Source organism: Populus euphratica, unplaced genomic scaffold (genome assembly GCF_000495115.2).
Source record: "Populus euphratica unplaced genomic scaffold, PopEup_1.0 scaffold153.1, whole genome shotgun sequence".
Taxonomy (NCBI): domain Eukaryota; kingdom Viridiplantae; phylum Streptophyta; class Magnoliopsida; order Malpighiales; family Salicaceae; genus Populus; species Populus euphratica.
Window position 1 is genome coordinate 92,115 of NW_011499953.1, and position 14,015 is coordinate 106,129.

At 36.2% G+C, this 14,015-nt stretch overlaps 1 protein-coding gene across 1 annotated transcript; it reads right to left on the bottom strand.

The window, feature by feature from the left end:
* Positions 1-2,351: 2,351 nt before the first annotated feature.
* Positions 2,352-6,025, bottom strand: LOC105138117 (auxin-induced protein AUX28-like). The gene is made up of 5 exons (XM_011044125.1): positions 5,485-6,025; positions 3,243-3,475; positions 3,017-3,152; positions 2,792-2,853; positions 2,352-2,700 (listed from the first exon to the last, which is right to left on the bottom strand). The coding sequence occupies exons 1-5, from the start codon at positions 5,721-5,723 to the stop codon at positions 2,657-2,659; spliced, it is 714 nt and encodes a 237-aa protein (XP_011042427.1). The 5' UTR covers positions 5,724-6,025; the 3' UTR covers positions 2,352-2,656.
* Between the last annotated feature and the right edge of the window lie 7,990 nt (positions 6,026-14,015).

The following is a 14,015-nucleotide window of genomic DNA, read 5'->3' on the forward strand; positions in this document are numbered from 1 at the left end:
GTGGGTGGATTTTCACCGTAAAACTGGGATTTCAAATCTAGCGGAGGTCCAGGGATCCAGTTGAGATTGCCACTGTTAACCTGCGATCATTTGACTAGTGGTCTAGAATTAGAAGCTGTTGTTTTTTATATTAAAGGGTGTTCGAGAGTGTTACCACGTTTAAAACTATTCAAAAATAATAAAATAATAAAATTTAAATTTTAATCCCCAAAAAAAAGAGAAGAAGTTTAAACTCGTTAACGAACACTCTGAATTAATACAACCTCCGTGGGCACTAGAATGGACTAGGTCCTCGTAAGCCCATGTAATCTAGACTCAGTTCGTGATATTTTGTGCTATATTATTATTATTATTATTTAAAACTTTTTTATGATCTCTCTCAAGAATTTGAATAATAATCTAATACCAATCATGATAAACCTTAAAAAATAAAATATTATAGATTAGATTTTTATTTTTCTCCTTAAAATTTGTGTAAAAAACTTGACCAGTCATATTAAATCTTATCATTTTCCCATTATTTTCTATTTTCTTAAAGTTGCCGTGAATTGTTTTTCAAAGCAAGAACGATACCGAACAAGCTGCTGCTGTTATTCCATCCATATGTTCTGTACGCAATTTTGAATTAGCTTTGCCCTAATAAAAAAACGCTCATTTGTGACCTCCATTACTTCGGTTGCAAATTCACTGCCACCTAAACAGATATTCGTGCATGGAGATTCACGAAAACGTCCCCACCCTAAATCTCTTGAACACTATGAAACTAACATGGGTGATATTGATGATTGATGAAGCAATATTGTCCTGAAATGCATCCAAATCCCAAATTAGGCTCCTAACTCATATCTCTCATTGATGCACGGATGGATCAATCTTCTTGCTGGATTCTACAAAAAGGATCAGATCATTGATATTATTAAAAAAAAAATTAATGCTAGGTCGATATTTCGGGATACGTTAGACGCTTATTCCTACAGCAAAACATACTGTTCTCCTTCATCTCTCCATTCAACGAGCAGCTAGCTTTAAGGATTCGGATAATTCGCGATATGTTCTCTGCTTTGTGCAAAGCTACTGCACTGGTTCGATATTTTATCTTTTAAGGGTTGTTAAGAGAGTAAAATTGCCACTATCGACGGAGCTGCGTCGATTTCAGCAATATTGTCAGATCCCACATACGAGAGGAAGAGAGAGATCAAGAAAGAACTGATTTTAACTATCCAGGTGGTAATTAAATAGTAAAGATTTGGGACTAAGAGGTTTATTTTTTCTGTGGTCTCAGATTCGAGTCCTTAGTTGCTCATATGATGGTTATTAGAGGCTTACATGATCGTTAACTTCAGGATCAGTGGAATTAGTCGTGATACGCGCAAACTGACCCGGACACCCACATTAATCTAAAAAGAAAGAACTGATTTCCGAATCATCATTGTTCCTGAAATAAGAGCACTACTAATATCATATTACAAGTGCCAGAAAGCATCGGCCGTGTATGATGTCGATCACAAAATTCGAATCAATGATGAGATCGACATAGGGCTGGGACCATAGTCATGACTGGTTAAAATGTTCTCATAAATTTTTAGGTTCAAGGGATCCACTTGTTTACTCCCACCAATCTTCTTTGATTCTCATCAAAGCACGTAGGGTACTCAACTGTGTTACTGGCTATAGCTAGCTTAGCTTTTTTTTTTTTTTTTTTTTTTGCAAATCCAGGTTTAAATGCTCGAGCTAAATGAAATTGAATGAGGTATAACAGACTTGTTAGATTATAATATAAAATAGTATATAAATCCAAAAGAGGGCTATTAACAATCCAATCTTCCCTGTTAAGTGGGTTGCGAGATAAATCAAAGTTCGCCAACCAATACAGCGTTAGCCTCTCGGAAATAGTGTTGAACCTAACCTCTCGATTTCTACTAAAAAATGTACGTGCTCTCTAGTTAGTGTCCATTTTCTCAGCCTGTTTATAAAGAGATTCATTACCGAAAAAGAGTTGGACTTTAGAATAAAATGAAATATTTCAAGCTCTCATGTAAGTTCAAGATCGGAGATACTTAGCTAGTTAGTTAGCTTGGAAGAGGCAACTTCTCTCATACTATATGGAAGCCCAAAATAATAAATAAAGAAACTTGTACAGATGGACATGGATAAATGCTCCATAAACATGCACATGTTGTTGTTCCCTTCCTACAATAACTTAATATGGGAAAATTTCCTTCACTCACACCTATTCCTGCCCCTTGAGAATTACGTATAACACTAAAAATAACATTTATACGTTTGTATGACTTATGGATTTTGTAATAAATTAATGAATTTGAACACACGATATTGACTTCAAAAAAAATAAAAATACATAGCTATAATAATGAATAATTAAGCAAGCCATTCGACTGAACAAGCAAGACATATGACCGAGTCTTTTGGAACATATTTAAGAGTTATTATCGTTCTTGTCCATGATAAATATTAAGGATCAAGTAGCATCTCACAAAATTAACATTATATAACAAACCACGTACAATTAATATTAATACAGAAACACCCTCAACGAAGAGCCTGCTCAATCCATCGATCCAGCGCGCTTTTACCATCTTAATTTTTGGTCCCTGCATGCGACCCACGAGATCGAAGGAGCAGGCTGTGGTGCTCACTACTTGAAGCTTCTGCTCTTGCATTTCTCCATGGCTCTTGGTGCTGAAATGAGAGAAGGCAAAACAAAACTTGTATTAGGAGGTAAACGAGAAGGAATCAGTTTGGTGTTATTTTTATGCTGTATACTCATTACCAAGTCCAGTCGCCTCCGTTCCTTTCATTATTCGCAGCCGCTTGCATGATTCAACAAACATGCTGGATTTAAGATCAAGTAAACAGAATGTTAGCTCTAATTAATAAATATAGTTAATGAGAACAGGATGGTTTACTGCTGCAATTGACATATAGCACGCTCTCTAAGAAACAATTCTTAGCTCTTAACGTTAAGGTTTTTTCTAGGGATCAATGAAGAACTTACTCCCATGGGACATCACCGACGAGCATCCAGTCACCGTCCTTATCTTCATAAGTTGGAACATAGTCGGTGCCAGTAAGAAGATCTATGAGCTTGCTTTCATTCAGGAAATCTTTCATTCCATGGGATCCACAGTTGCCTTCAATGCAAAACGATTTATGCAACAGATTATTACATATATAAAAATTAACACTGCTTCTATTTGCTATACGTTAGATTTTGATGTTACCTATGGTGAAGGAACTGAACATTTCTCCCAAGGCATCAGAGAGCTCGTGGTAGGTCTTGTACATCTTCAGGTCCACTTTACGGAGGTAAGGTGCCCCATCCATGCTAACCTTCACAAAGGTTGCATTGCCCCCAGGAACCTTGTCAGTGCTCTCCTGATCGGTGCTGCTTTTTTGGACAGCTAACATGTTCTTTCTGAAAGATCTGACTGGAGGCCAACCCACAACCTGTGCCCTAAAATTTTGTTTGGATGTACATATCATGATGAGTTAAGCATACCTTCGTTTCAAATCACCAACAGGATATAAGTAGAAGGGTTTAGACTTTAGAGGATTATCGAGGCTATGGAAAATGAAGAACGATGCAGCAAGCTAGTCATTAAACCAAAAATCAAATATTGGAACAAGGTATCTATGTGCTAATCACGAGTTAGGGAAAAAATTGGAGTGTGCTTCATGCTAGGAGCTGGGTGTTAATTGTATTTTCCTCATGCATGTGAATTCATGGAGTTCTATAGATACTGACAATGATTTTCTTATTTCCGGCACAGTTATTATTATCATTGTTTTCCGATTGAGATCAAGCTACGTGGCTAGTTTTCTCTTACTTCTGGATTAAAATTAAACTATGATGTCAAATCCAAGATGAATAAACATGATTAATTTTAAAAATTAATGTGAAAAATAACAAATTATTTAACTATTTATATTTAAGGATTAATCTTATTTTGCCCTTTTAAAGTATATATTAATTACTCAAAGCTTGTTATCTATCAATTACCCTCTGAATATTTTATCTATTTATCAATAAGATCTTCTTTTTATTTAACATAAAGTAATAAAAATGAAAAATAACCAACACAGAAAATAATTGATAATGAATAAACTTTTAAAAAATATAATAAACTCGTATGCTTCATGGGGGTAAAATAAATTTAACCCTTATATTAAAAATAAAACTAATTATGTTCTAGTGAGAGTATCCAAATTAATAGTTTTCTTCTACTGCCATCACAAATTACAAGAGGAATGAGATCAGTAAAATTGATTTATTTTATTTCTTTTTTTCAAAATTTCTAAAAGTTTGAAAAATCTAACACCCATAATGCTTTTTCTTGATAATTAATTTACGTGATAAGAATAAAAAAGAGAGAAAAGAAAAGATGTAGTTTTTTCTTCTCAGAATAGAATTTATTTACCCATCGGTCGATCATCCATTCATGCCACACTACCTTGGGAAAGCTGCGATACAGACACTTTCTTTTTACTTATCATATATATATATATATATATATATATGTTCAGCTGCTTTTTTCTTTCTTTCTCCTGTATATATGTTCAGTAATTCCAAAAAAATGTTCTCGTAATTAAAAATATTTCAGATAAATATATATACTTGAAATGCCTGAGCAATCTACCAAAAGCAATTTAAGAACTCATGATAATATTATAATATTATTGCGAGCACTTCTCCTTTAGCTGCACCTCGTAATACACAGGAAATAATGTTGGTAATAATTAAGCTTTTCCGCTTGCAACAAATCTAAAATTATATGTCTTAATTATGGATCTTTCAGAATCATCGAGCACCTTTATTTACTTATTCACTCATTTATTTATTTAGTTTTTCTCTATTTTCACTGTTTACACATTACTTTTTTTTTTAAAATATATTTACATTGTATTCCGGGGGTTAGTGTCCGCTTGGCATTGAATTTGCAACCATGTTTAGGGGCGTTTTCAAAATTGTGTTTGCCCCGAAAATATTTTAAATTAATATTTTAATATTTTAAATTTTTTTACTGTTTTTTAAATTATTTAAATATATTAATATTAAAAATAAAAAATATTTTAATGTATTTTTAATTTTTTATTAAAAATATATATTTACATGGTACTTCTCGTGGCTTACTGTTTATTTGACATTGAGTTTGCAAAACAATATTTGAGTGCATTTTAAAATTATGTTTATCCTAAAAATATAATAAATCAATTTTTTTTATTGTTTTTCAATAATTTTTTGTATTAATTTAATAAATAAATAAATAAATAAATTAAAAAAAAATATTTTAATTTATTTTGAAGTGATAATTATTTAAAAAACACACACACAAAAAAAAAACATACACTTGTTACTCCTCTCTCTCTCTCTATAATTATGCACTTGCATTAACGCAGAAAGGTTAGAAGAGAAAATAGATTAGATCACAAAAGAAAATAACCCAAAAAAAACATGCAACTTACTTAGCTGGAGGTTTTGCTGGATCAGTGGCCAGAAGGTTCTTCTCCCTTTGAGTCTTCTCATGATTTGGATCAATACCCCCCTCCTTGGAAGAAAGATTGAGCTTCAAGTCCACAGTCTCAGAGAATCCTCTCTTCCTTGCGAACTCTCCTCCTTCAGTACCCCCTCCACCATTCCCTGGTAACCCTAGCCTTAGCTCTGTCTCCTCAAACCGCATCTTTGTTCCCTTCTCTACTTCCATGATGAGATTACGTTTTGCCTCAATAATTTCCACTGAGAAACTGATCACTCCCTTTCGCTCCCTCGCTCCCTCCCTCCCTCTCTCTCTCTCTATAAAACCTGCTTTCTTTATTCTTCCTCTATGCTTATAATTGGCATGTAGTTGTGTGATAGCTTGGGTTTGTGGTTCTCGGAAGGTATGATAAATTAAGTGAAGGGTAAACTTTTTACGCAAGAAGGTTGCAATAATATATATGGGACTTTGGGGAAGAGTTTTGGTGTTTGGGTTTCATAGGTATTAATGCACGGATTGGGGCATTTGTTTGAGTTATGGTTAATGGGAGTTCGACATGTGGAGAGTTTGTCTGAACTAGTTTTTTAAATGTTTGCTGGGCCAGGTGACGACATGGTGATGTTTTAGCTTCCGATAATTGTCTGTGGAGCTGGTTGGCAGCTATTTGCCATTTCGACTAGGCATTGGACCACCTATTTTTATACCTCTTTCTACTGCTGTTCTGCGCTTGTCTACAGGAGAAGCAATAGATCTCTGCAAATGTAAAATGAATGAGCCACCCGGAACCATTTCGTGGTGCTTAAATTTAATCTTCTATTTGTGGGAAAATAACATTTTCATTGCATTTCTAGAGATGTGCACAAAGCAAGTTGTAGTGGTTTTGAAGTTTCAAAACTACCATAAACGTTATACGACAGCTTGAAGAAAAGGGAGGCACAAAAAAAGAGGATACATTAAAAATTGATTCAAAGCCAATTCATGTTAATTACTGACGCTATAATGCAAAGTTAACTTAGTTTATAAGAGTATATAATGATTTCTAAACAATTTTTTTGACACTCATGCTCAAATTGAGAGCAAATTATTAAATTGTTAGCATCCACAGTTAGTTAATTGTTGGATTTTATATTATAGAAACACACAATAAACAGAATTGAAAAGCTCTAAAATCTGAAAGTTCCTATTTGATTCTTGGTGTCTATATCTGCAACATTATCAGTATAGGGAAAAATTGTTTAGCACAGAATTTCGACACTACAGAGGCACTAATGGACCATAAAAGTCTATATCTGCAATAAGGAAATCTCTTGAAACAATGGAAAATCAAGAGGAAATCTCTTCAGAATCAATTGGAATCAGATATTAAGCATGGAAATTCCAGGTTTGCTCAACATAATTTATGGAGAACATTTAACCAATTCTTGATGTTGTTGGGAAATCCGGTGATGTTTTAGCTTTATGGAATGACAACAATTTCAAAGTTGATTCCATAGAATATAGGGGACAGTGGATTGCTATGTTTGGTGTGCATGCCTCTACCAAGTTCTCTTGTGTTATCGTGGGAGTCTATGCATCTACTTCGGTTTCAGAACGTCAAACCTTACGGAATGAGCTCACTCTCTTAAAATCATCCTTTGAAGTGCCCATGTTCCTATGAGGCGATTTTAATGAGACTTTACACCCAAGTGAAAGGAGTAGTGGGTACGTGAATGTTTCTGGCTCGAAAGCAATATTTATGTCATTTCTTTCAAATTATGACCTTATAATTGAATATCCTCTTGCTAAGCATCATTATACTTGGTTTCGGGGCAGATCAATGAGAAGAATAGATCGAGAATTTGCACCTTTTTCTTCAAGTATTTTACAGTATCCTTCATTGACTTAAACCACATATCCTAGAGGCTTGTCTGATCACTGCCGTTTAGTTCTTGGTTAGATTAGTCATGATCAAGGCTTAACAGTTGCCGATGTTCTTGGTAATGCTCGTGGCACCACTAATCTTAGTTGGATAAGAAAACCCCTGGGAGATTCTGAGCTTGCCATCCTAGGCCACCTCATAGCTGATCTTGAGGGGGTGGTCTTATCTGTTAATGCATGCTGATGATATCCGACACTAGGTTACTGAAAAGTCTGGAAAATACACACGGTTAGGTCTGGAGGTTTGATTCATGACAAGATAACGTTTTGAGATTTGTTTCCTTACTCTTCAATAGTGTATGCCATATACCATTGATCAAGTTTTGTTTGGTGGAAGTTTTTGTTCGAAGGGAGACTTCAATGACATGCAAACTTTATGCTTATTAGTTGGGGAATCTGATTGTATAGGAGTAACATGATACTTCAGGATAATCTCCTGAATTTAGTCAATTTTCAACTTATTCTACACCGCTTAGCATAATGATTGAAAACTAATAATCTCATGTTTCAATTGTACATGCATGAATTTGTATAGAGATTCAAAGGGTATTTGGCTCCAACTAGATGATATTTACTTTTGTTTCTTCATTTACTTTGTATCGAACTTTTTTTTCTTCTAGTTTTTATATCGATACATATTTTCTTGATTATCATAAAAAAATAATTTGTATGTGTTTATATATATATATATATATAACAAAAGAAATTGGATGTGGATGTGCAATTATTTGAGAGGCAGTAGTCATTCAAATGCATGTTCATAGTCAGCACATAGTTACTTGTGTGATGGCCGCGTGCTTGTCTTGGCCGTGTGATCGATGCTGGTCTAAAATTTCATGCACACATGCAGGCCATGTTGACGATCACTTGCAAAGGGCGGAAAACGGACGAGCAACAATAAGATATAGCACTTGCTGCCAAGAACGTGCCAAGCACATTACGCTAGGAGAATGGGAAAGTGAATTTGGTAAATCTAATTACTAGCTACTACAGAAATGGTCTCGATCAAGGAACAAGAAAAGAAAAAATCAATTAAAGCAGGAAGAACAAACAAAATTAAATAAAAAAATGAGAGGGTTGGTTGAGAGAATTAGAAGGTACGTGGGGCCTGAATATGTAAAGAAAAGCATGTGCTTAGATGCATTGGAGGGAGCCATGTGAACTTGTTTGGCTCATGGGGGGCTTGTGTCGACCAAGTGTCAAACCCTATCCCATGTGCGCCGCTGCTGGGCATCCCACTTACCACTTCTTTAATTTGTTTATTTATATTATACTATCATGTTTTTATGCCTCTGTATTATCAACCAACTACATACATTTTCTGTAATTAACTAATCAATTCTCTACGTTCCTCAAAGGAAAAGCAGACATTGGATCCTATTTTATTTCGAACCGCCTTTAAGATCAACATCTTCGATCGATGAAGATCTGTGTATGGTTCCTATACAGTAGTAAGATTACTACTGTAATATCTTGGCACTTTTTTTCCCTACAGAAAATCATAGAGAAAGGCACAGTTTTCAGCAATGATCAATCACCAAACGGTCTGTGATCATAATAATTATAACCCTGCTAGCTGCCGCATGTTCATCAATTTTTTTTTCTTCTCGTTTTTCTTGGAGCAAGGGGGACTGAATAATGATTCAATGATTATTGATCAGAGATGTTGTTACTTCTTAAGTTATGATCAGTGGGCTGTGGTTACGTAAGAGACTAAGTAAGTATGGGTCAAATGGTCTCAAGGCTATAGGTATGATCATATGAAGAAGTGCAGAGAATCCAAAAGAAAATATTAACTGGTTATAATACTAATATGCATGGTGGACTCCTCTTGGAGCTCTAAACCAGCTCCTATGGTGGAAAAATTCATCTTGGATTCATCTTTTGAAACTAAATGTCACTTCGATAGCGGATCCAAATTAAGCGTGAGTCCTGCTACATATATGCACGTACAAATTACTGGAACTAATCCCATTGAAGCATTATTGGTGAGCATCTATGAAATATTAGCCTGCCCTTCCCTTAATACCGCTAAAAGTAGCATAGGTTATTGTGATGGTGGCGTTTCTTTAAGCTTAATCACCTTATAAACAATTAAATACCAAGTTGAATCATGGCACCCTTTTGCATTGACACGCTTCAGTACTTGATGCATTCCGAATCTAAACTCTGGGAGATTTATTCCAGATTTTAGAAGGCTGCATTATACATTCCAAATTAACCTTATGCATTGACACAATAATTCTTGGGAGGTCATGGTTCCAGGTGCCAAGGCCATTTGGCTACAAGAGCAAAGGTCGTATATATGAATCAAGAATATCTGAAGTGTATATAAACAAAAAATTTAGGCATTTCTCGCAATCTTCATATATAAATTAAAAATGTAGCTTGCGTTTCCTTTTTCTCTTTGCGGGGAACACTGGAAAATCCCATCTACTTATTGATAAGGTTTTTGCCGTGTTTTCTAAATTATCTTCAAAACGTTCCCACCATAAGCTTTTTATGTGAAAACGAACTCCTTGCATCACCTAGTAGTACGCTTCAAGCTCCAATTTGCAGTTTTCATGTTCGTCTGCAGGCTGCAGCCACACACATGTACTGCCAAAAACTCGTCGTTCCTGTAGACTTAGATATATCACCAAACCACGTTAAATGTTGTATTTTTTCTATTACAATATTTATTGATAATTGCTGCACAGCAAACCTACCTTGCTATGTAAGTACACGCATGAACGCGTCCTATTATAAATTCGTCTTCAATGAGAACAAATTCTCTCTGGCTGTAGGGACATATAAATGCATGCCTTCCAAGTATTTACATCTTAATTCTACCTGATAAACATTCGATCATAAGTCATATCTTATGAAAATTCCTTTGGGGGTGGTCATGCGGGAGGAGAAACTGATGGTCAAGTGGGAGGAAAAATTTGTGGCCAACAAGACCATTTGTTCTATACACGAATATCGGCTTTGCGTCGACGGAGACTGGTTCATTGATTACAGAAAAAACCTTGCTGGGATACTGAATGATTAATGGTGACTTATTTAGTCACATAGGTACCAAGCATGACTTAACTGGGCCTCGTGATGCCGGAAATCATGTCTCACTGTTTGATATCAATATGGACCAGACCCTGGTTATCTCATATTTAAGAGGCCGAAACACCACTCACTTATATGGTAATTTTCAGTGTTAGGTTTGGGCCTCCATCGTCTTCAATGTTGGACTATTATTAGCTGTCCTTAATGGGGTCCAGAGTGGAACGAGCTCAGCCTCACGTGTGGTTCAACAACGCTAGTGGATAAACTCTTTCCTTCCGAGAAAAAAACGACAGATTTTGGATGTATGACTCGATAACTTTCCAATTAAAAGGTTCTTAACTCGTCATGATCATTGAACAGGATTAATAAATATATATATATTTTAAGATTTGCAGACAAACAATGATTTGAACTCTCTCTCTCTCTAGGTGTTTTAAGATTTGCAATATAATAGTGCCTTTTCTTTATATAGTTTTTCAAGAATTAATGAAGTGGATATCCACCGCAATGAAACGAAAGAGAGCATTTGTTGTGAAATTAAATTATCAGAAAAGAAAAAAGAGCCAGTGGTCAAAGTGTTTGGGGCAGTACAAGAGCAGATAAGAGAGGGAAAGACGGGGAAAGAGAAAGACAATGGCAGCACAGCAACCTAAGAGCACGCCATAAAGAAAGGATGACAAATAAATAAGACAACAGAGGCTAGAAGGTTTGCTAGGCTTAAACAGGAGAAAAGAAAGGCACACATAGGAGCTTCTGTTCACTGATGCAGGGTACAGCAGTCCACAGAAATTAGCGAGATGAGCTACAGGAAAAAGGCCACGCATTTTACTCTGAATCTGAATATGTAGTATGTGACACGTAACATGTAATATCCCACTCGACGAGGCATGTCATACGGACATGTCGAGCGACATGGTGTGCGGGCGTGCGAGGCATTTGGACCAGACAAGGGAAACAAGCGGGAAAGAAGGGCTGGTTGGTGGCTCTCGCCTTTCTGGTGTTTGGGCCTCAGTTTCTTGTAGGCCCAATAGTCCAAATCCCAAACCATTTGCTACCACTTGCGATTTCAGGCCCACATCTCACAACCACCATTTAATACGTCACACGTGTGCCTCATCGATTTGAGATGTGAAATCCTTAGTAAGTTAGTATTCCTTGCCCATTTATTGCCCTTAACCAAGGGATCTCCTTGCTATTTGGATTTTGGAGAGATAAATCGATCTTCGGTTGAATAAATTATATTAAATTAATGTATCCATTAATAAATTATTATTTAGAATATGGAGAATAACAAATGATTGATCAATCTTGAAAACTATCATTACCACGTCAGTTCGTATCAAAATCTTGTATAATTAATTTCCTTGTTTCCACAATGTTAATTACTCAAGCAATGATTGAGTCACAAATATAACATGAATTATGTTTCATTTTTAATATAATATATTTAACTAACTCAAGTGATGATTAATTAGCCCTTTAAGTAATTAATTAGATTAATCTTTAGTAAGATGAATTCTGTATAATTTAGAATAGTTTTTATCCCACCCACCACAGAAAAATTGATTTTCTTAATAATATATTATTTTCTTGAGAATTATACTGAACGCTATTGTAGATATGTTTTATAATCGCTTCTTACACTTTCTGTCTTTTTATATATGCGTTATAAATATTAGTAGATTTATATATAGTGTCGGTAAAAATATATCATTTCTTATTATATTTACAATCTTTGTTGTAATTATCCTATAGTTAAGTAAATGGCTCACAATATGTATAATGAAGAGAGTTACGTACGTGGAATGCTATTATATATATACAAAACAAAGTGTTTATCACAATTAAATAAATGCTATGATTCAATTCAGATTATGCATGCCTCAATTAATTTCATGAACACTAAAATTAACATCATATAAATCATAACTATAATCCAAATCTTCGTTATGAGAAAGGTGGTAGACCCTTTTTATGACTGGCATGGCTTGGCTCATTCAAATGGATTGCCAGCCGTTTTCTTAAAAAGATCGGTTGGTTCCATTGCCGGGACCGCTTAATTTGTCTTCTTCTCATCTATCTTGCATGAATACCCTCCAGGTGGTTTTTCGCTGCGTGTGGCGATGTATTGGCACCGGCAAGTAAGAATTAGGGTGGGCGATTTCCCACCACACAGAACTGCCAGCTACTTTTTACTTGAGTGCCAGAATGAAGCTAGCTGCTTCATATCCCAGGCTGCTATCGCCCAGATTGGAAGCATCGCTCAAGATTAAAGCAAAAGGCACCGATTAATTAACTTTAATTTGAAGCAAATATGGACTAGAAAACGCCACCTATCTAGGTAGAAATATCATCAACTCTAGAAGAAAATATCAGATAAAAAACTTTTCCTGGGAGGTTTTTTCTCCTTCAGTACAAGTTCATTTTGGATTAGGGAAACGAGCAGTATCGAAAACATTGCCCATGAAAAGATCGAGGGCAAAGGCTAATGATAAGAGCGAAGATATGATAGCCCGAACGTCAATACCAAGTTCAAGCAGTGAAGCTCTCCACTATATCGAAAGGTGTTAGGTTAGTTGCCATTAATGTGCAACAACCATTTGCTATTGCACCAACCATGTGCACTCATCCAAGATGTCAAAGGTTGACAGCCACCATTGTTGAAGAAGAGTTGGAGTTGACAGCCACCTTTATTGAAGAAAAGCCTCCATGAATGCCTATAAATAGAGGCATATGCAAGAGAGCAAAATGTGTGAAGAGAATTATGAAAATGTGAAGAGAGTAGAGAGGAAGAGAGAGCTGCAATGGCAGCAGCTGCAAGTGCAGCAAAGAGAGTTGAGAGTTGAGTATGAGAGGGTGTAATCCTCCTCCTCCATGTATTTGTTTTGTATTCTTTCTCTATCTCTAAATATATTGACTTCTCCCGTGGATGTAGGCGGTTTTGCCGAACCACGTTAAATATTGTGTCAGTGTGCTTGGCCCTCCTATGAGCAAGTATCAGAACATCACCGGTCGAAATTTCCAACAATTGGTATCAGAGCGTTTGGTTTAAAGTGGTGTTTGATTTTGCTCAAAAATGAAAGTTGTCAAAATTGTGTTTTGACCATACCACTGTGTAGAGGAGGAAGAGACGAAGCCACTGGTGAAAACCGCGTCGAAATCAGACGTCGGAAACCAGCGCACGCGCCGGCAGGGTGACTATCCACGTCATCAGCCACGTCAGCAGTTCTGCACAGTCATCAAACACGTCACCTGACATATCAGCACTCTGACCAGTCAAACTGCCACGTCATTAGGCACGTCAGCAGTCCCGTCCCCTGACATATCAGCACTCTGACCAGTCAAACTGCCACGTCATTAGACACGTCAGCAGTTCTGCACAGTCATCAGACACGTCACCTGACACATCAACACTCTGACCAGTCAAACTGCCACGTCAGATTTGGCTGACCTATATGTCCTACGTGGATGACATGTCATTATAGCCACGTCAGCTCCCTGGATTTGGATCCTGTGTGGCGGAGTCTACGTGCAACCGGTTCTGAGATTGAATCTGGGCCA